Below are 21,378 nucleotides of genomic sequence, written 5' to 3'. Positions count from 1 at the left end.
CAACTGCTTCCTTAATGCTTTCCTCTTATTGCATCAATTTCCTTGCCTGATGTTGGCTGTTTGCCACTGTCTATGTACTCCTTAGCCTGCTGTTAAGAATCTGCATGCTCCTTACTATTGGTAAGCCCTTCCATGGTCTATGACCACTTCCTTACGCTTAGAGCTGGTATCTACTGGAATAGAGGTTGCAAGCTCTCAGATAAATAGACACACACAAAATTAATTTAGTACACACAACAGAGTTGCTCTGATTGGGAATAGGCTACACATTACATTATGAGGAGGTGCTTACATAAAGATATATATTTTATTATGTAGATGTCTAGAATCCCTGGCCTCAAGCAATCCTCCTACCTAAGCCTCCCAAAGGACTGGGATTACAGACATGAGCTACTGAACCCAGTCTATCATGTAGATGTCATATTTGGAAACACTTCTGAGACAAGATGGAATATGTTTCAATTCTAGGCAAAAGACCTCCATCTTTTTAAATTTAGGCATAAAAATGATAACAAAAAATGCATCAAATAGGGCTGAATAGAGGGACCGTCAAAGGAATAAAAACAGACCAGTAGACCAAACCAGTCAATCACTGACAGCTATTTTGACTCTGAAGACCACTACAGAACAGTACTAAGGACAAATACAGACACATACACATATATTAAGGTGTTTCATCATGCCATATCATTAATACAAAATAAAGGAAGAAACAGCATAATATCTATCGTCTGTTCTGTGTACATACTGCTCGTCATTTCTCTCTTGTTTTAGGCCAGTTTCTGCTTTGGAAAACATGTTCTTCCAAATCAAACCACTCTGAATGAAATTAATGAGCATAGGCAGATCTATGTGACCACTGTGCAGAAACATTAAGTTCAGGTTTTGTTTAGTTCACTTTTTACTGAACTTACTTGTCTTTTGCCAATTCTCACCCACTGTGAAATATAGACCAAGTAAATTAACACAGTTTTATCAAGTGCCACCCAAATACCTGATTTTGTACATATTACTGAAAATTGAGTGTGCTTAATTTGTAAAACTCACTTTGGGCATTAATGCTAATTAGATCATATTACTACTGTTCAGTGAAAGGTTAAAATATGCAGTTAAGGGCTGAATAAATATGGAACTGGAAAATACACACCAAAAATACGTACAAGTAAGGAAGAAAGCACAAATATCTTATAGAGATAAATAAGTCTTCTAAAATAGACACTAAGTGGAAACTGAGGAAGTAAAGATCCATTTATGCTCCCAAGTCCTAAAGTCAACATTAAAGCTTTTAGAATCAAATATGCAAAAAGCAAGCACCACAGGAAAATCAAAGAAGGATGAGATTGGAAATGAACAGAATACTGATGAAAGGAAACATCAAACATGACTGTTGATAAATGTCTGCAGCCTTAACTGTTCTACAAAAGAACACCATTTCCTACACAGAGTGAATGGGAAATTGGACAGACAATGTTGTCAGCTACAAAACCCACCTTAATGAAGGCCAAAAATGAGTGAGAAAAGCATTTGGTATAAAATACATAAAACTATTGGGGGAAAAAAAGGCATAGATAAAATCAGGAAAAGTATAAATGGATTATCATTCTAAAATATAGCACACTGATCTAAATAGCCATAGTATTATACCAACTTAAAGAGAAAAGTCAATAGACTAGCATTAAACAAAAAGAAAATTCTGAAAACACACAAAAGATGCAGAACCAGGTAAATGATACCTTTTCACAATATAATCACAGTGGTGATTAAGCTCTAAATAACTATGTCCCCTCCCCTCAACCAACTCACCCAACATTTTCTGCATCTTCATCACATTCAGCTTTGTATTTGCAGGGTCCGCACTTGGAGTGTTTTCTATGAACTTCTGCCCCTGACCCTTCTTCTTCTGTTTAAAAAGAAAAATCAAATGTTCAACCAAAAGTTGGGATTCTTTCCAGATGTTTCATGTTCTCAGTAGTCATTATCCTGTTTCTGGGGAAAATGTACCTCAGCTCTTGAAGACAGTCACTTCTAAAATCTACCAATGCTTTAAGTTCAAAAATGTTGCCAGTACTGAGTACAGCATATTTTGTGAGGAAAAGCAAGTATTGGTGCTGGCAAAATAATCCCTTAAACTCTGTAGGCAGGAACAACACAGTAGGTTTGACAACGAATTGCTTTTTTAAAAAATTGCCATATAATTCTGAATAAGAGAGAAAGAAAAGAGACATGAGCAATACATTTTACTCCTGTGATTACCCACCCGTTTCGATCAGCCTGTGCAATACTGGTCAGCAGATAAGCGCCTAACCACAGTAGAACGTAACTCTCACCTTTCCCTCACATCAGTTTCATACCTGTCTTTCTAACTACATAAAAACTAATTTTAGAGTTAAAAGAAATACTTATCTCCAAATTTTAAAATGCAAAAGGGTCTCTTTAAAAAGGACTTTTCCTATTTTTCTACTTGGCAACTTAGCACAGCCAAAAATACCTAGATACGAAAGTATGCAGGTCTCCTAGGACCTAATACTTTCAGCCCCAAACTCATCACATCTCACAATAAAAGGGCCTTACATTTTGTGCGTCTTAACTAGAGTGAATTATATCCTGATAATCACAAACTGGGCAGGGAGATCAAGTCTGAGATCAACCTAAGGATTTCAGTTCATTCAAGGGATTTCCCTTGAATTGGGGTTGAAAAAGAATACTATTCAGGAGGTGTCCTGTAACAAAGAAGGTGTTAAAAAGGTACACAGATCTGCCATGCCTGTTTGGTGTCTGCCTGTACCTTAAGTACAAGTATTCCCCTAAACTCTCATTAATACTCCCAAACAGATTCCAGGGATTATCACCCTAAATAATTCTGAGGCCCCCAAACATAATATTCAGAAATACTACAGTTACCATGAGCTTACTAAGGTCCGTATATTAACTGGAGCAAACTGCTTATCCCTTCTAACTTATACTCCCTAAAAAAAACTGTCAACCTACATCCTCAGGACAAGATATCCAGTATTGTTTCATCTTATTTTGTTTAAGACAGGGTCTTACTCTGTCATCCAGGCTGTAGTGCAGTGGTGTGATGACAGTTCCCTGCAGCCTCAACTTCCTGGGCTCAAGCAACCCTCCCTCATTAGTCTCCCAAGTAGCTAAGATTACATGCCACCACACCTATTTTTTTTTTCTTTTCTTCTTTTGGTAGAGACAGGGTCTCACTAGGTTGTCCAGTCTGGTCTTAAACTCCTGGACTCAAGTAATCCTCCCACCTCAGCTTCCCAAAGTGCTGGGATTTTAGGCATGAGCCACTGCACCCAGCCCAACATTGTATTATATAAGCAATATATAATATAGGAATGACAGTTTCTTAACTGAATACCTAACCACAGGGGCTAGACTACATGATCGCCTAAAATCTGTTCTAGCTCTAAGATCCAGAATTTATTATCAGACTCTTCAGATATGATTATAAAGCTTCTGCTTGAATATGTCCATCTAAATCAAATTCTGTTTGACAGCTATAATCATTTTTTGTTTTAGCTGAAACTGTCATCCTTGAACTTCTCCTTATGACAGTTCTCCTATTCTCTAGATCTTCAAAGTCCCTTCTAACTCTGAAACTTTAAGATTCTATAAAATGCAGAAGTCTGAAGTGAGGTTTCAGGCAGTTTTGAAAGGATCAGAACTGAGTTTCCATTTGCTTAAGTGTGAGTTGTACCAAAGTGGGTGTTCTTTGGTGTATCCCCATAATACCTCAAACATTATTTGGTATACAGTACATACTCACTAAGAATTATAGTCTCATTAGTCAATGACATAGATTAGTCAATCTCAATTCTGATCATTTAAATTCCATTATATGCTTTACCAAATGTTAATCTTTTAAACAACAGAAATAATTAATTCATATATTTGTAAAATAAAATCAAAAACATAGACAGGAAATTGTTAAAGGTTTAAATTAAGCTCTAAACTCCACAAGTTTTTCTCCAAGTCTTCCTTTTTCTATGTACAACTCTTTCTGGAGTTTTTAACCCTGCACATTGAAAATTCCTTAAGAGCAAAACCTTGAAAGCAAGGGGCGGGAAAGAGTTACAAATACTCTGGTCCAAGCTAAAATCATTGGGGGGATGATCCCAAGAAGAAGTTAAATTGATGCAACCTCAATTTAACAGAAACTACAACATCTTTCCCTTTGTCTGACAACAAACTTCCAGAGAAAAATGCAAGAAATAAGAATGCCTAGAGCTGAGAGGAAGAGTTGGGTTAGGAGTGATGGCTAAGGAGTACATGGTTTCTTTTTGAGGTAATTAAAATGTTCTAAGAGTGACTGTGGTGATAAATATATAACTCTGTAAATATACTAAAAGTCACTGAATTGTACACTTCAAGTGACGAATTGTATGGTATGTGAATTATAACTCAAAGCTGCTTTTAAAAAAAAAAAGAAGAAAGAAAAAAAAAAAAGCAAATACCCTCTAAGAGGTACTTGTAACTTACCTCCTTCTCCAGATCCGGATCCATTATCTGAGAAGGAAAACAAAGAATGAATATGAACATTTTTTCCTGGAAATTTCATCTTATCAAATAATAAAATTTCCTAAAAATAAAACTGTGATATCCATTCTCAGATAGTCCTTTTCTCATATTTTTGATATCTTATAACTTATTCTTACATACCTATTTTATGCTGCTCTCAAAATATAAATTGCTTAGATATATAATCATCTATATTTCATACATCTTTCCATCCAATTAAGGACATACCCAGATGCTTTGCAGAGTAAAGACAATAAATACTGTAAAGCAAATGGCTAAATATAAATAACTTTAATCGACTCATTTAAAAGGTAGGAGAAAAATTTTAGTTTTGTTAAAGCTTGAAAGAAATAATGAATAGGCTGCTTTTATTAGAAAGGCAGGAAAAGAGCTTTGAGTCTTGCTCTAAAAAAATCTTCTTAATGAAATCTGTGGATAAAGACTAAAAGCCAAAAGATAGGAAAAGTCCAAAGGTTTAAGAAGCAAAGAAGCAAAGGCTTGAGGTTTTCATGTTACCAATGAAATTAACTTCCTCTAGAAAATCTAATCAAATGGAATCTCAACTAACTTGTTTCTAGTGAAATTTTAAAATGCCTTCCTCAAGATTACCAGAAAGAAGCCAGTCTCAAGTATAATTAGTGTAAAAAAAGTATTCTATAATCCTAGACGAACCAACATATTAGTACAGAATATGTTGAAAACAGGGTAATGATGTAAAATCATCAGCATGAAGCCATTTAAAAAAACAGAGAGAGCAAGTGAGATATTTGACACTTCAGCACTTTCCAGGGGAGAGGATACCCTGGATCCTAAAGAACCCATGCCAGCCCTCCAAATTGTCCTCTAGAGCAGAAGACAACACTCAGAACAATATTGTTCCCTTCCCTTCAAGCTCCTTCAGACAATAATCAAATTCCCAGATACTGCAGAAACAGGAGAAGTTCAGAAAATATATATTGTATGCAGTACCAATTGTAAAATCTTCATGGGATTTTATGGAAAACCTTAAACTATGTTCTATTTTGATGAATCAACCATAAAATGACATTTTCTCTGAGTAAATAAGAAGGAAATGAAAGAGTAATGGAGCAGAAAAAAAAGGAGGAGGAAGGAAACTCAACTTAAAATTGTTTTTATGGCCAAATTCTTCTTAGGAAAACACCCCTTTCTTCTTTCTATTCCACATACAATGATTGGGCACATATTTTGTACCAGGCACCACGGTAAATGAGAGAAATAAAATTATAAATAAGACATATTCTCAGTGCATGGGATACTCCCAATCTTTTTTTCAAACCATGTCTAATTTTAATAAATATAAAAATCTCATACCTTCCTTTGTCATTTAGAATTCTTAAATAAATTAAATACTGTGGCTACTCTGATAACAACATAGAGTTCTCCCTGTAGGTTATATTTTGTAAATGGTACGCACACCTTCCCCAACCCACACGATTCCATCCCACCCGGAGATTGTGAAACACATCCCTAGGCAAGACAGTACCTTCCCACTGAGAAAGCACTGATCTGGCTGGAGGCACTTATGTCAGATGAATGAAATACAATATGGTATATATATAGCGATACATCCAAGGTGTAAACAAACTCTGCCAGGAGATGTCACAGAAGAAAGATTTCACAGAGTCTGAGAAGAGGCTTAAGACCAACATTAAGCATAAGAAAAAAGTTTTCAAGAAAGGAAAGGAGAATGGTATTTCTAGTTCAAGGAATAGTATCCACAAAAGACCAAATAACATAAAACACTGCCCACTTAGAAAATAAAATCAACATAGCGTCTTATTATTTAGTTCATTCAATCCTTATTTAACAACCCCAGGAGATGATACCCACTTAACAAGTTAAGGAATTGGGGCTCAGAGAGGCTAAGTGATTTGTCCAAGGTGATACAGTAAATAAGGCGAGGTCTTGTAACCCCAGTGTAGTGCTCTTTCCAATCTACCACTCTGCCACCTAATGTTTAACATTGACTGCTTATCAAAGCACTTAGTGTCTTAAGCATATGCTCCTCATAAGTGAAGGATAGTTAATTTGAGATTAGAAAGAACCTCTGGCCAGGCACGGTGGCTCAAGCCTGTAATCCCAGCACTTTGGGAGGCCAACGCGGGTGGATCACAAGGTCAGGAGATTGAGACCATCTTGGTCAACATGGTGAAACCATGTCTACTAAAAAAACAAAAAATTATCTGGGCATGGTGGCACGTGCCTGTAATCCCAGCTACTCAGGAGGCTGAGGCAGAATTGCCTGGACCCAGGAGGCGGAGGTTGCGGTGAGCCAAGATCGCGCCATTGCACTCCAGCCTGGGTAACAAGAGAAAAACTCCATTTCAAAAAAAAAAAAAGAAAGAACCTCCATATTCCTCTTTAATTTCTAGATGATTCTGTGAAACAATGTACTTAAAAAAGCATATGAGAACCACACCAAATCATAGTCTACTAACCTAAAAACATAATAATTTCTCCAAGCACATGACTATTTTAGTGTGTATAGAAAGAATTTGGCCTTACTCCAAGAGAGGTCTGGGCTTTGCCCTCTGCTTCCCAAAGCTAACCTATGTCATACCTGATCAGAGCATAGTTGTTAAGGGAGGGTACTGACCACAGTGGAACTTAGTGTTGGAGGTTGGGCCACATCTAAGTCTTGGAATGCGGGTGGTTACACTAGAAAGACCAATCATGTAGAGCAGAGTGGGGGCTATGGGTCACACAGTATTAGGGGACCCAGAGTCTTCAATTAACCACACATCCAACTAATCAATCATACTTATGTTAATGAGCCCCAATAAAAACAATGAATAGCAGGGTACGATGGCTCACACCTGTAATCCCAGCACTTTGGGAAGCCAAGGCAGGCAGACTGCTTGAGCTCACAAGTTCAAGACCAGCCTGAGCAAATGGCAAAACCCTGTCCCTACAAAAAATACAAAAAAAAAAAAAATGATCCTGGTGTGTTGGCATGTATCTGTAGTCCCAGCTACTCGGGAGACTGAGGTGAGAGGATCCCTTGAGGCTGGGAGGTCAAGGCTGCAGTGAGCCATGATCGTGCCACTGCACTCCAGCTTGAGGGACAGAATGGGACGCCCATCTCAAAAAAAAAAAAAAAAAAAGATAAAACTATGAACACTGAGGCTCAGGCAAGCTTTCCTGGCTGTCAATATTCCATGAGCACTGCCACACACTGTAACTGGGAGGAGTTAACACCATCCATGACCACAGGGAGAGAAAACCAGCAACTCTATGTTTGGAACCTTCCCAGAATCTGTCCTAGGAATCTCTTTCTTTGGTTGACTTTAACATGTATTCTCTCCCTTCATAACCACGCATATAAAAGCTGTCAGTGAGGCTGTGATCACTTCTAGCAAATTATTGAGCTTAGGGTTAGCTGGGGAACCTCTTGATCTCAGCTGGTGTCAGAAGTGAGAACAGCCTTGGGGACTGTCCCTTTGACTTTGCAGTTGACCCTAAAATGGTCGCATTTAGTAAAAGGGAAAATTTCTGAGCACTGTAACATATAGGGAAAGAAAGGAAATGGAAATCCCATAAGAATCACCTTTACCTTTACCTACTAACCTCACTACAATAATTCAAGTTACCTCACCTGCATCTCTATCCCCGAACATTAATACAAACACAAGTCAGAAAATAACATTACTAGCTCCCAAAATCGACCACAACCAATTCTGCAAGGAGAAAAAATGAAGTAAATACAAACTACGTGGGATGAAGCGGTGGCAGAGAAAATAAACTTGGAAAGCAACAATCTGTGATACTGCAAATGACTTTCCACAGAAATTGCTCACCTCTTTTTAAAAAATCATCAAGACAGATCCCCTATCATTCCCCACCTCAAAACTCATTCTTCTAATGTTTAAATCATAGAACAAAGGACATACAAAAAAAGTAAGTCCCTACAAAAAGGGTGTTAAGCCTTAACAATGTAGTAAGGAGTAACCTAAGTCCATATAAGACCACCTGGGGTTAAAAAGCAACAATGTGAAATGAAGGCAAAAAAGATTTCCCCCACTCCTCTCCACAACCACCACCAATCCATGCAGCAGTCATAGAAATATACCTCTGACTCAAAACTCCCTTTTAAAATGGCTCCACCATATTTTCCAAAATGTATTCAGAAGAATATCATACATACCAGAGTAGCATGGTCCTCTTGCTACTACCGTTATCTCTTTCTGGTGCTTACAAGCAGCCCTTCTGAGAAAGCATTCATTTTGATAAGTGTCCCCATTTGATCCACAGACAGGAATGTAATTTGTATGGCACTGCAAAAGAAACAAAAATAAATTCTCAAAACTAGGCATGAATATTAATAGTTTATTTCACATTCATGAATGCAATACCATAGCATTATAACAAACTTCACTACTGAATAGTCTGGCTGTTTTTTTTTTTTTTTTTTGGTTTAAAAAAGAATTATGCTACTTCTTCATACATTTTTTCACATTTATCAGGAAAATAACTACCGCCTGTCCATAAAAATGAGAATGAAAATCTTTACCTATTTCATTTGCTTGCTATGAAAAACCACTAAGATAATAAGAGGAAATTCTTGAAAATGTAAAGTGTGCTACATATGTAATAGCATTTTATTATTATCAAAATTCATTTATTCATTCAAACCTAATCATAAAAATAGAAAAAATTCATTTATTCAAAACATCTAGTAGGCAAAGTCCCAAGGTAAATAGTATAGAAGACACAAAAAAATAAAAGATGATCTCTGCTCTCAGAAACCTTACAATCTTGTAAGAGAGACATACAAGTAGGTAAAAAGCCAATTGTGCAAAGCTAAATCATGTACCAAATCAGTAAGCATGTAATGCCTAATACCTATTATTGCAGGCTTCAGTATTCAAGAAAAGCATCCTCAGAGAAAGTGGAATGTAAACTGAGCCTTGAAGGATGAGTAGAAATAAGACAGATAAAGAAGAAAAAAGGTGATACAGGTTTGAGAAATGACACTGTACCTGCATGTTTAAAAAACGTTAAAACATCTACATGTTAAAAGTATCATAAGTGACTAAAGTTTTCAATTCTGGGGAAAATACTACAACAACATAATACAAGTTATTATTATTAGTTAAAAAATAGATCATACAAATTAATAAAAATGGGACCAAAGACAGACATGAAATGTTTACAGAAAAATTACAAATGGCCAGTTAATGTATAAAAAATTACTGATCTTCACCAGCAATCAGAGTTGTCCACTAAGATGCTATTTCTAACTTACAAAATTGGCTATTAAAAAATTCAATTAGGTGGGCATCCCACTACATCAGTTTTGGTCAACTAAATTTCAACTTTGGGGGAACATAATTTAAGAATATCTTTCAAGAGTACTTAAAAAAGAAATGTGGTTTTTGACCCAGAATTACACAGTTAGAAATCTATGTAGACAAACATTTATTACAGCCATTTCCAACAGAAATTTATAACATCAATAATATAAAAATCGTAATATCTAACAAGACAATGTTTAATTGAGGTATGCTGTATCTGTTCAAGACATTAATATTACGGTCATTTAGAATTACCTTTTGAACTTGAACAATCCAACAAGCAAAAAGCAAATAATTCCATTAAAAAGACAGCAAAGGACATGAACAGACACTTCTCAAAAGAAGACATATAAACATAAAAAAATGCTCAATATAAACATGAAAAAATGCTCAACATCACTAATCACCAGAAAAATGCAAATCAAAACCGCAAAGAAATACCATCCCACAAGAGTCAAAATGGCTATTATTAAAGAGTCAAAAACAATAATAATAATTCCCCAGATGCTGGGGAATGCTACACAGGTGGTAATGTAAATTAGCTCAACCACTGTGGAAAGCAGTTTGGAGATTTTTCAAAAGAACTTAAAACAGAACTACCATTGAAACCAGCAATCTCATTACTGGATATATACCCAAAGGAAAATCAATCATTCTACCAAAAAGACAAATGCACCCATATGTTCTTCACAGCACTATTCACAATAGCAAAGACATGGAATCAATCTAGGTGCCCATCAATGGTGAATTAGATAAAGAGCATGTGGTATACATACACCAAGGAATACTACACAACCATAACAAAGAAGGAAATCGGCTGGGCGCAGTGGCTCACGCCTGTAATCCCAGCACTTTGGGAGGCCATGGAGGGCAGATCATGAGGTTAGGAGTTTGAGACCAGCCTGAACTTGACTCCGTCTCAAAAAAAAAAAGAATGAAATCATGTCCTTTGCAGCAACATGGATGCAGCTGGAGGCCACTATCCTAACTGAGGAACAGAAAACCAAATACCTCATGTTCTCATTAATGTTAGTAAATATTGGATACACATGGACATAAAGATGGGAACAACAGACACTGGGCACTAATCGAGTGGGGAAAGAGGGAAAAGGACAAGTGCTGAAAAACTACCTATTGGGTACTATGCTTACTACCTGGGTGACAGGATCATGCAATAAACCCATGTAACAAACCTACACATCTACCCACTGAAACTAAAATAAAAGTTGGGGTTTAAAAATAATAATTGTAAAAAAGAATTACCTTTAAAAAAAATTGTATGACAAGAAAAGCTAACAAAGTTAGGCAAAAAGCACATATATAATTTCTGGGAATTCTGTGCTATTTTTAAATGTATTACATATTCCAAAGAGCTAACTGTGAATTTTTAAAATAATATGATAATATAAAATAAAATATAGCAAGAAAATAAAGTATAGTTATAGCCCATTTAGAAAAAAATGGATATGCATAAAATAAATCCTGGAATAAAATGTCAATAAATTTTTCACATTACCTGTCTTCATGGTTTCCTAGTTCCCTATTTAAGATTTTCCGTATTTCCCTATTTTTTTTCAATGAGCAAAACTTACCTCTATCATTTGTTTACTTTTAAAAAGTGATCAGATTTACTTTATGAAGTGTACTTATGGCATGCTATCACAGGTCAAGCACTGGTTAAAAAAAAAACTTCTAATAAAATATTTTATAACCTAGTCGACTTTGCTATACATTCAGTATCAGCAGAATCTTACAACAACTTTTATTAAAATTATATTTTTATTTTAGGAAGGCTTCCAGTTATATACATATTTCTCCAATTTTTCATGGATCATCTTCCTTTCTTCTCTTTTCCTAAAATTTGCACAATAACTAACATGATGTCTGCATTAGTAAATATGTTACTCTGTAATTATACAATAGATAATTAGCCAAGAAAACTACTGTGAGCTCCAAGAATATCAAGTGCTAAATCTATGAACTTTCCAATATCCCACTTTCATTTGCCAACAAATGCTTACTGACTTTCTAATGTCATGCTCACAAAGGTGTCAATATCGCCCCCTAGCGGTGCCTGTCACTGTAGAGGCATTTTTGGTTGTTGCACTGACAGAGGGACATTACTGTCATTTAGCAAAGATTCCAAGGATGCCTGAAGTACTGCAAAGGAAAGGACAGTTCCATACAACTTTTGAATGTCTCTCTGGCTATTCACGTAGGAATTTTGACAAGACTTTTCATAATACTACAAATAACTCTGATCTGTTATACCTTATTCTAATGTTGGTTTTTATTCTAGCATCTAATGTACACTTACATTTTTGTTTTTATGTACTCCTGGTATGAAATTGCTTTTAATTTTTTAAATGCAAACATTCATCATAAGCAGACATAAACATCTGATGACTGTGTTTTCTTCTAGGGTAATCATACTCAAGCATTTACATTCTGAAATATTTATTTTATTATAAATTACTTTTATTTCTCCTTTATATTGCAATCATGCATTATATCTGTTTCTTTAATCATGTGTTTATATAGGTTCGTTTATCTATAAATTTTTTAAGGACAGTAAAGAAATTGAATATTAAAATGAAGCATTAATTCTGATAGGGCTGAGAATCTTAACATTTATTAAACAGTTTTTATCTAGTAAGCATTAGTCTAAAATTTTAAATGTCCTAACTTAAATATCATAACCATGTAAAGCACATAGCTTAATGCTTAGAGCTAAGGTTATGAAGTCAAAAATGTTTGAATTCAAATCCTGGGCCCACCAACCGTGTGACAATAGGCTAGCACCATCACCGTGTTCAATGGTGTACAATGGTAATTACAATAGTACCTACCTAACAAAGCTGTTAGGAGGATTAAATAAGAGAATCTACCATCAGCATTTCCATCTGACCATAGTACATTCTCAATAACCATTAGCTATTTTTGCTATTGCTATTATCATTTCTCAGTCACTAATAAGTGGAAAAGCCACAATTCCTCACAAATGATGTATTTTAACCACCACACACTCAAGTTAGTTAGAGATGGTACTGTCATCTCTAACATGGCGATACTGAGCAGAGGACTTAATATCTCTGAAATTTACCCTCACAGGCACATACCTAGGAGTGAGTGTGAGATGGGAGAAGTAGACCTGCTGTTGGTCATTCTCAGTTTCCATGGGTCTCTCCCGGAAGCCTCTAATTATGCTAATGGACAAATTATGGGATTTGGACAATTTTAACAATTTGCAATTTCTGACTTATGCACTGATGCTGGATTCTAACTCTAACCTACAGTCTGCTTCCTCTATATTGCCACCTTGCTGGGAGGAAGAACTCTCCCCTATACCTTTTCTTAAGCCAGAAGAATGTGATGATGTTGCCAGCTATTTTAAGTAGTTTAGAAAGATGGAGCAGTGTACAATTCCGGAACTGCATCCATTCAAGCATTTGTTGTGTACCCACTGGGTATCAGGAACTTTGCTGAATACAGCAAGTAGAAAATAATAACAAGGTTGTGATGGTTAATTTTATGTGTAAACTTAACTGGCCCCCATGGTGTGCAGATTAAACATCATTTCTGGGTGTATCTGTGAAGGTATTTCTAGACAAGATTAATATTTGCATCAGTGGATCAAGTGTATCAAAGCAGTGTGTCCTCTCCAGTGTGAATGGGCATTATTCAATCCACTGAGAAACTAAATAGAATTCTTCTCCCCTTCTGCTTGACCGCTTGAGCTGAGACACTGATCTTCTCCTGGTACCCAGGCCTTCAGTCTCAGATAGGAACTTATACCACTGGCTTTCCTGGGCTAGTAACAAATCACAGACTGCCGGACTTCTCAGTCTCCATAATCAAATGAGCCAATTCCTTATTGCTCGCTCACTCTCACATTCGTGTGTGTGTGTGTGTGTGTGTGTGTGTGTGTGTTTCTGTTTCTCTGGAGAACTGTGACTAATATAAAAGGCTAACAAGACTCAGGCATGGCACCTAGCAAGAGCAGACATTGATAAATACAGGAAGAAAGTCACATAGTTAGAGAACTCCAGAACAAAGACAAAGAAAGAAAACAGGAAAAAAAGTCATAGACTCTACTCCATACAGAGTTTTCAGGGAAAGATGCAGTATTAATCATTTTTCTGTATACCAAGTTAACAAAAGTGGCTTTGTTTATATATGTGACAAGATAATAGCTCTTATTTAGCAGACTGAAAAACAACAATCTTAATTTTTATTTAAAATCCTGTTATCTGTTAAAATGTATTTAAACAATGTCCCAGAAAGCTTATATTTAGTACTAAAAGCATGCTGAATCACAAGCAAGTTTTTAAAATGAATTGAAAGATATTGCTGAAGCATCCAGCAGAGAAGGGTTTAATGGGCATGTAAGGTCATTGTTTTTAAGCTGGCAATAACCTAAGTCTACCTTGAACAGATTTATAATCTTATAAAGAAGGAGAATGGTCAAAGGAAGGTTCACTCAGTAGCAAGATCAAACTATACTGTAAACCCTGAGGCAGTTTGCTCCTACAAGTCAAGGAACCAGACTTTAAACATCTTTACATCCTCAGCATCTAGTCTCATACCTAGCACAAAGTAAGCACTAGATAAATGTCTAATTATTTCAACTCCTAACATATTTTCCTTCCCTGCTTTGCCACAAGGTAAAAATGAAAGGTTTCAGACAGATCATGGAAGGATTTTCTAGTTGTTCAAGTATATTTCCTAAAAGGTCAAAAAGGCTATTTTTTATAATCTTAGAGTGTCAGGGAAATACTTTTCTCAAAAAATGAAGAAAAGCAGGGCTGGAGGCAGTAGCTCACACCCGTAATCCCAGCACTTTGGGAAACCAAGGTCAGAAGATTGCATGAGCCCAGGAGTTCAAGACCAGTGTGAGCATCCTAGCGAGGTCTCAGCTCTACAAAAAAAATTTTTTTAATTAGCCAGGCGTAGTGATGCATACCTGTAGTCTCAGCTACTCAGGAGGCTGAGGTGGGAATATCATTTGAGCCCAGGAGGTCAAGGCTACAGTGAGCTATGATTGTGCCCCTGCACTCCAGCCTAGGCGACAGAGTGAGACTCCATCCCAAACAAAAAGACAGATGAATATGATGTGAAAATCTAAAATGTCTTTGTGTCTAAAACATAAACAAAATAAAAATGAAACTAAGATGTACAATTATTTTTGTCAATTAAGAATATATAGTGTTAAAAAGAAAAACAAAAAATGAAATTAGAATAACTTGTTTAAAATACAAAATACAGAGTTTAAAATATAGTTTTTTGGAATCTATTCTTCCTGAGAAAAAACAATCTCTGAGATAAATACTATTAAATGATTTAATACTTAAAAGGGGAATTAAAACACACGTTTATATACACACAAAATATTTCTAGAAGGAATGCAAGAAGTAATTGATGCTGCCGCTGAGAAAAGCAACTGATAGTCTGGAGGGGAAGGCTTTTTTGTTATATACCTTCTTATATTGTTCAAGTTGTTTAATATGGTCATACATTACTCTTTCTAAAAAAAAATTAAAGTGGACAAGCACAGTGGCTCATGCCTGTAATCCCAGCACTTAGGGAGGCCAAGGCGGGCAGATCACAAGGTCAAGAAATTGGGATGATCCTGGCCAACATGGTGAAACTCCATCTCTACTAAAAATACAAAAATTAGCTGCGTATGGTGGTGCGCACCTGTAGTCCCAGGTACTTGGGAGGCTGAGGCAGGAGAATCACTTGAACCTGGGAGGCAGAGATTGCAGTGAGCTAAGATCACACCACTGCACTCCAGCCTGATAACAGATAGAGATTCTGTCTCAATCAATCAATCAATCAATCAAAGCAGCAGCTTCTCTTGAGTTTATGAATTAATGAATATCAAATGCTCAGCACAGTAAGCAATATATATATATACATATATTCCAATATTGTATTATACAGAGTATATACATATGCATACACATATATGTCTTTACAAATCAACATGAGGGAAGAAGAAAATACTTCAAAAACTAGACAAAGAATATGAAATATTAATTCACAAAAAAATGGTCAACAAATACACGAAACATTTTCATTTTCTCTAGTAATCAAATGCAAATAAAAATTGTTTTTGCCTTTCAGATTTATAAAATTTGAAAGGACACTACCAAAAGGTTGAGGGGAAATCGGCCATCTGATATGAGGCTACTGGTGAGAATGTTAATCTGCACACGAGCATCCATTGGCCCAACAATTCCACCTCAAAGAATTTAATCTAAGGAAATACAGCAGCTGAAGAGGGGAACAGCCCAGGTCTTCCCCACACAGGGTAGCTAAATGTCCATCAATAAATCCCACCATCTTTCTTTTAATGAATCAGAGAACAGAGTTGAGGACAACCACAGCCACTAAAAAGTGAGAGGGAAATCTCAAGGGGAGTCCCAGGTTCCGCATATAAACACAGAGCACATCTCTGGCTGACCCCTGAACCACACATGAGGCGGACTCCAAGTAGCCCCACTGAAGCTAAAAGAAATGAATTGATATTCGTGTTGCTGCCCAACACAAGTAAAACAGAATCTGCAGTTTAAGTTCAGCCAAAAATAATAATAATCTTCAAAGGAACATAACAGAACTCACACACTCTAAACCATATGATTCACAATGTATAGGGTAAATCCAAAGCTACTCTAATATGAAGAAACAGGAAAATATGATCCATTCTCACATGAGAAAACAATCAACAAAGGCAATACCCGAGATGTCCTAGAAATGGACCTGAGCAGACATATTTTAGAGCAACAATAACACCTACACTCAAGGAAAATATGCTTATAGTCATTGAAAAGAGGAAAGCCCAGCAGGTAAATAGAAACTGCAGATTCAAAACATTAAAAATCTGCAATTAAAAATTCACTAGATGGGAAGAATGGAGACGACAGAAGAAAGGTTTAGTGAACCTGAAAACAGATCAATAAAAATTATCTAATGTAAAGAACAGAAAGAAAACATTCAGGAAAAAATGAACAGAGCATCAGAGACCTTGAGACAGTATCAAAAGGTCTAACACACGTCATGGAAGATTACAAGAAATAATGGGCAGAAAAAAATATTTTAAGAAATAATGACAAAATATTTCTCAAACTGAATGACTAACAAATTTATAGATTTCAGAATATCTGCCGACCCCAAGCATGATAAATTCAAGGAATACCATACCATAGTACTTAATAGTCAAACACAGTAAAGAGAAAATTTTGAAAGTAGCCAGAGAAAAGTGACACATTAGGTTCAGGGGGAAAACAGTTTGAATTATCACCAACTTCTCATTTCATTCTGGCTAAAGTCACCTTCCATGTTATGCAGAACTCTATGGAAAGGCACTCCTGGCAAAGAAATGATGTTTCCAGCCAACAGGCAGCAGGAATCGGAAGCCAGCCAAAAGCACCTAAGAAAGCTTGGCAGAAGGTGGCTGATGTGAAAACGCCCAAGAGAAACCCTCCTCTGATTCTGTGTAATTGAATGTAAAGTCCCTTTTGACCATGAAGAAACTGGCTGGACAACAGTATACCTACCTACCCTTCCTTCTTTACCTAAACTGTACACTTTTTTAAATTACAGTTTTCAAAGACTTTTCATATGCAAGCTCTCTTTCCAATTTTGATTCTCATTACAGTATCCTAAGTAAGGGTAGGAAACATGCCTTCTCTTTTCTGACAGAATACTGACGCAAAGAAAATTACGTGAGCTCATACAGAAATTTGCCTGAGGTCACAGGGTACTAGAAACACTAACTCTCCCATGCTGTCATTCCTGATTTCTGTACCCTTTCTTACCCTCAAAATCCAAATGGTGGGTAACTTTAGAATAAAATTGTAAGTGGAAAAAAAATTCTCGTTCCTTGTTTGTCTCATATTAAATCTGCCATCAGAGACTATCTTGTAAGAAACATTCTGAAGTCTGATTAAAATTTAATCGCAGAAAATAAAAGGAAAGAATTAAATATAACATATTTCCCTTGTTTTACTTTTTTAGACAACAGAATCACAACTAAAAGAGCATCTGAAAAGCAAAAATATTTACACTCTTAGTTTGAGGTTCCACTTGCTATTCCAGCTCTAACCTTGACTTACCCGAGTCTCCAAGTCAGTCAAGTTCTGAGGCCAGAAGAGATGAGACAGCAACAAATAAGAATGGAAGGGAAAGAGACAGACTAGAAGGAGAAGAAAAGGAAAAAGATGCCAACATTTAAAATAAGAGACTCTAGTTCAACCTGTACCTTCTTTCCTTTCAGTGACAATTATGCCTTACATTTAAATAGAAATTTGATATTTTTTCAAAGAATTTTCATATCTACTATCGTCAATTTGTCCTCTCAATTCCATGCAAGAGCATGGAAGATACAACTAGCAGGGCATCATCTGACAAAAAAGAACTGAGGGGCTGTGAACCCAATTTCTTTATGGGGTTCAAGGTGTTTTAGGGTTTTTAATTTGAAGAATTTAGAATTACAAAATATGAATATAAAACTTTTCAAAAGAGGTTGGGTTTCCTCACCTGAAATTGGCATGCACATTTCAAACCATCTCCATCTTCTTTACAGATTCCTCCATATTTACATGATGACTCATCACAAACTCTTACATCAGACTCCCTCACATTTAATTCTGCAAAAGAAAAAAAATTGTTTGACATATATATTTGGCTTTCTATATACAAATGTGTGTTTATACATATATATATGTGTGTGTATATATATACATATATGTGAAAAAGTCCTTAAAATGTATTGAGTCCCCCCATTCAGAAGTGTAATAAGATATAAATATACAAAAAGAAATTCCATAAGACACAAAATGCTCAGTATTCCCCAAACAAAATCCTGCATAATAATGAGCCTAAAAGTAACTCAAAATAAAATTCAAAATTTCAGGACTTAACATAATTTCCAATGGTAAATCTGTAGAATTTTTCTATTTTGCCTTCTAAGACCTTAAGATAACAATCTTACTATTTCTTATTTAAGATTTTCAATTATTTTTCTAGTAAGTTACTTTTAAGGCTAATGAGAATTAAGAGTATTATTAATTAAACGAGATAAAAAGTTATCTTAATTCTTTTGTTTGCAGAATAAATTCTGGGTGATCATTATTCATTCTAGACAAACTATTTTAACTAAAAAAGAACAATGAATTTGAATTTCATACAATAAGTATATATGGAGTATTTATGTACACAGAATTAAAGAGATTCAAAATCTTAATGGACTTAAAACTTTTAATGGATTGATTTAAGTTGACTCTACCAAAGCAAGCAGAGCCAATCAACAATACCAGAATTTTGTAATCATTTTGCTCCTGCTCTGACACTAAGCATCAAATTAAGCTTCAAAGTTAACGCTTGAAGTAAAGCCACCAATCATGTGAAACTGGGTGAAAATTGCTACACTGCAATTTTCATGTCCTTTGTATGGGGAATGAGAACTTACAAAAACAAATGCACTTAGGCAAATAATAAAGAAACAAATGACTGTCTATTAAAAAAAAAAAACCCATCCCAGTGTATCGATTGAACACATAAGTCTGGGAGCACAGAGAGTCCTGGATTAACTCCTGATTCTGCTGCTCGAAAGCTGAGACTCTGGGAGAACAGCAAGGATTCCTGTAACTCCAGATCACGATGAGATCTTGGCAAAGAGATCTAAGGGAGCACTTCTCCAGTTACCCCATTCCTGGTGGTTTTCTATTTAGATTTCAAAGCAGGACTCAGTAAACTAAATCAAGGGAATTCTATGTCCAGTGACAACTGTCCTAGTGACATTTCATTACCTCTCTCTACCCCATTTGTTCTCACTGCTGTGCAGTGGTATCTTGGGTATCCTACTCCCAACTGACCCTCTGAGGAGCTGGCAGTACTTGAGTACCTGAATCCCTAAGGAGTTGATAATCAACAGTACTGACTTGAGAAGTCACCATCAACTAAGTACTGCATGAGGGCAAGATCACATCTAGATGGGTTACAAAAATAATGTCTCCCTTAAATAATCTCAGGTGGGTTACAAAAATTACTTTCCTTAAATGATCTCAGGTGCACAGAATTGGATTAAAGTTCAAACATTCACCAAAAAAAAAAGGGGGGGGACATGAGGGGAAACTTAAAGCAAGAGAAAGCTAACAGAAGCATTTCGTTATTCTTACTGTTTCACAAACTACTCCAGGTAGAGAAGGCCATCTTTTCATTCCTCCTCATCCTGCATGTGGAAGTTTTATGTCCTTGGTTCTCCTCATCTTTGCTGTCTCTCCCCTTTCCCCTTGATCATTTGCTTTAGCTCTTGAGGCTCAATCCTAGGTATACGGTTTTCCCCCAGTGACCCACACTTCTGCTAGGAACTTGGACAAGGTCTGGTTCCAATTACTGTAAAATACATATCTTTAGACCAAAGGAAGATTACAAAATATTAATAAAGAGCTGTCCTGGAAAAGAGGGTAAGAACATACAATATCTGCTCAACTAAGAGCTTAACCAAGTTTAGGGGCCAGAGAAATAAGAACTGCACAATTTGACTAATAAAATGCAGTGCATTTGTCTTTTCTCCTTTCTTTGTAGGCTTCAAGTTCACACCAGTTTCTATTACAATAAGACATAAAAACAACAATAAGTAAAGTTTTTATTTTGTCTATGAGACAAGATGATGGTCTGAGTTATGACTTGCTACCTTAAGACTCTTAATTGTAATGTTTTACCTGTTGTACTTGACAGGTACAGAGGATTGCAAGCTAGAAACTAAACCATCCCTGCCACGAAGATTCATGTTTGGTAATCCTGATGAATGTTTTTATGAGGGACTACAGAATACTTTAGGGGAATAATCATCCCTGCTAAAGTGAGGCACAAAACTTGGTCCCATTGGTCAGGCACGGTGGCTCACACCTGTAATCCCAGTACTTTGGGAGGCCAAGACAGGCAGATCACCTGAGATCAGGAATTTGAGACCAGCTTGGCCAACATGGTGAAACCCCGCCTCTACTAAATATACAAAAATTAGCTGGGCATGATGGCGCACACCTGTAGTCCCAGCTACTTGGGAGGCTGAGGTAGGACGATCGCTTGAACCCGGGAGGTGAAGACTGTAGTGAGCAGAGATTGTGTCACTGCACTCCAGCGTGAGTGAAAGAAAGAGACTCTGTCTCAAAAAAAAAAAAGGCAAAAAAAGCTTGAGAAGCAATCCCAAGGATAGCCCCTTCCCAAGACTTGGTCTGCTCCTTCAGCCCAGCCCCAAGAACTCAAAACAGAGACAGAGGAGCTACAACAAAGAAACTAAGGAATGGTTTTCACTAAAAACTGAAGTGACAAGTTCTGCTTTGATGCTCATAAGACATAATATGTGGAGAGAAAGGAGCTGGGACACATCAACGGCCCCTGAAAATCCACAATGCATCTAGCAGATGCACAAGACCAAGGAGATGGTACTGTCAGGCAAAGAGGTAGACCTCAGCTATCTGACAGGAGGTACCAATGTGCAACTACAGAGGCAGCAAACACCACA

At 36.4% G+C, this 21,378-nt stretch overlaps 1 protein-coding gene across 2 annotated transcripts in view; it reads right to left on the bottom strand.

Annotated features, from left to right (window-relative positions):
- TMEFF1 (transmembrane protein with EGF like and two follistatin like domains 1) overlaps positions 1 to 21,378 on the bottom strand; it is a 99,331-nt gene that overhangs the window by 54,321 nt on the left and 23,632 nt on the right. Inside the window, exons 2-6 of one of the 2 annotated variants that reach the window (XM_054258361.2) lie at positions 18,390 to 18,499; positions 17,966 to 18,045; positions 8,699 to 8,828; positions 4,495 to 4,521; positions 1,804 to 1,900 (exon numbers count right to left, since the gene is read on the bottom strand). In XM_054258361.2, coding sequence (XP_054114336.1) covers positions 1,804 to 1,900; positions 4,495 to 4,521; positions 8,699 to 8,828; positions 17,966 to 18,045; positions 18,390 to 18,408 — 353 coding nt within the window. In that variant the 5' untranslated portion in view covers positions 18,409 to 18,499. The remainder of the gene's footprint in view (positions 1 to 1,803; positions 1,901 to 4,494; positions 4,522 to 8,698; positions 8,829 to 17,965; positions 18,046 to 18,389; positions 18,500 to 21,378) is intronic. The other variant, XM_035253076.3, reaches the window with a different exon arrangement.

Source organism: Callithrix jacchus, chromosome 1 (assembly GCF_049354715.1).
Source record: "Callithrix jacchus isolate 240 chromosome 1, calJac240_pri, whole genome shotgun sequence".
NCBI classification, from domain to species: domain Eukaryota; kingdom Metazoa; phylum Chordata; class Mammalia; order Primates; family Cebidae; genus Callithrix; species Callithrix jacchus.
The sequence above is the reverse complement of the archived record's forward strand: the minus strand, read 5'-3'. Positions and strand labels throughout refer to the sequence as shown.